The 908-nt window shown below is 50.2% G+C and overlaps 1 protein-coding gene across 1 annotated transcript in view; it reads right to left on the bottom strand.

Annotated features, from left to right (window-relative positions):
* JH06_5708 (aspartate ammonia-lyase) overlaps window positions 1-884 on the bottom strand; it is a gene marked incomplete at both ends in the record, with an annotated part of 1298 nt that extends 414 nt beyond the window's left edge. The window contains one exon of the mRNA XM_014670482.1: window positions 1-884. This exon is cut by the window's left edge and continues 67 nt beyond it. Within this exon, the coding sequence (XP_014525968.1) occupies window positions 1-884 (884 nt within the window).
* Window positions 885-908: the final 24 nt, after the last annotated feature.

The following is a 908-nucleotide window of genomic DNA, read 5'->3' as shown; positions in this document are numbered from 1 at the left end:
ATAGAGCTACCAGGAGCACGAGGAGGCAGGTTGATCTCATGGAGACCGCAACGAGGACCAGAAGCCATCAGACGCAGATCATTGCAGATCTGAGACAGCTTCACAGCGCAACGTCTCAACACTCCAGAGAAGTAGAGCATACCAGAGGTGTTGGAAGAAGCATTAATCAGATCGGGAGCGATCTTGATATCGAATCCAGTGATCTCACGCAGAGCCTTCACAGCAGCAGCAGAGTAATCAGGATGAGCAGCAGTTCCAGTACCAATAGCAGTACCTCCCAGATTCACAGTCAGGAACACCTTAGCAGCCTCCTTCACCAGATCCACATCCTCCTGAAGAGTAGTGGCATAGGCATGGAACTCCTGTCCCAGAGTCATGGGCACAGCATCCTGAAGCTGAGTACGACCCATCTTCATCACATCCTTGAACTCAACAGCCTTCTTCTCGAAAGCATTGACCAACAGCTGCATCTGCTCCACAAGAGCGAAGTGGTCCAGATACATACCCAACTTAGCAGAGCTAGGATAGGTATCGTTAGTGGACTGACACTTGTTCACAATATCGTTGGGGCTGATGAACTCGTAGTCACCTCTCTTGTGTCCCATGATCTCAAGAGCACGGTTGGTGATAACCTCGTTCGTGTTCATGTTGGTCGAAGTACCAGCTCCTCCCTGAATCATATCAACGATGAACTCGCTGTTCCACTTTCCAGAAATGACTTCATCGCAAGCCTGCTTCACAGCGTTAGCCTTGTCATCGGGGACCAGACCCAGCTGGTTGTTGGCAGTGATGGCAGCCTTCTTCACCATACCGTAGGCCTTGATGTAGTTGGGGAAGTCATACAGTCTCTTTCCGGTGATATCGTAGCTGTTGTAACCACGCATGGTCTGGACTCCATAGTAGTGATC

This window comes from Blastocystis sp. subtype 4, assembly GCF_000743755.1.
Source record: "Blastocystis sp. subtype 4 strain WR1 chromosome Unknown seqid_0268, whole genome shotgun sequence".
NCBI lineage: Eukaryota > Bigyra > Opalinata > Blastocystidae > Blastocystis > Blastocystis sp. subtype 4.
Note: the sequence above shows the minus strand (reverse complement) of the source record. Positions and strands in the feature narration are given on the sequence as shown.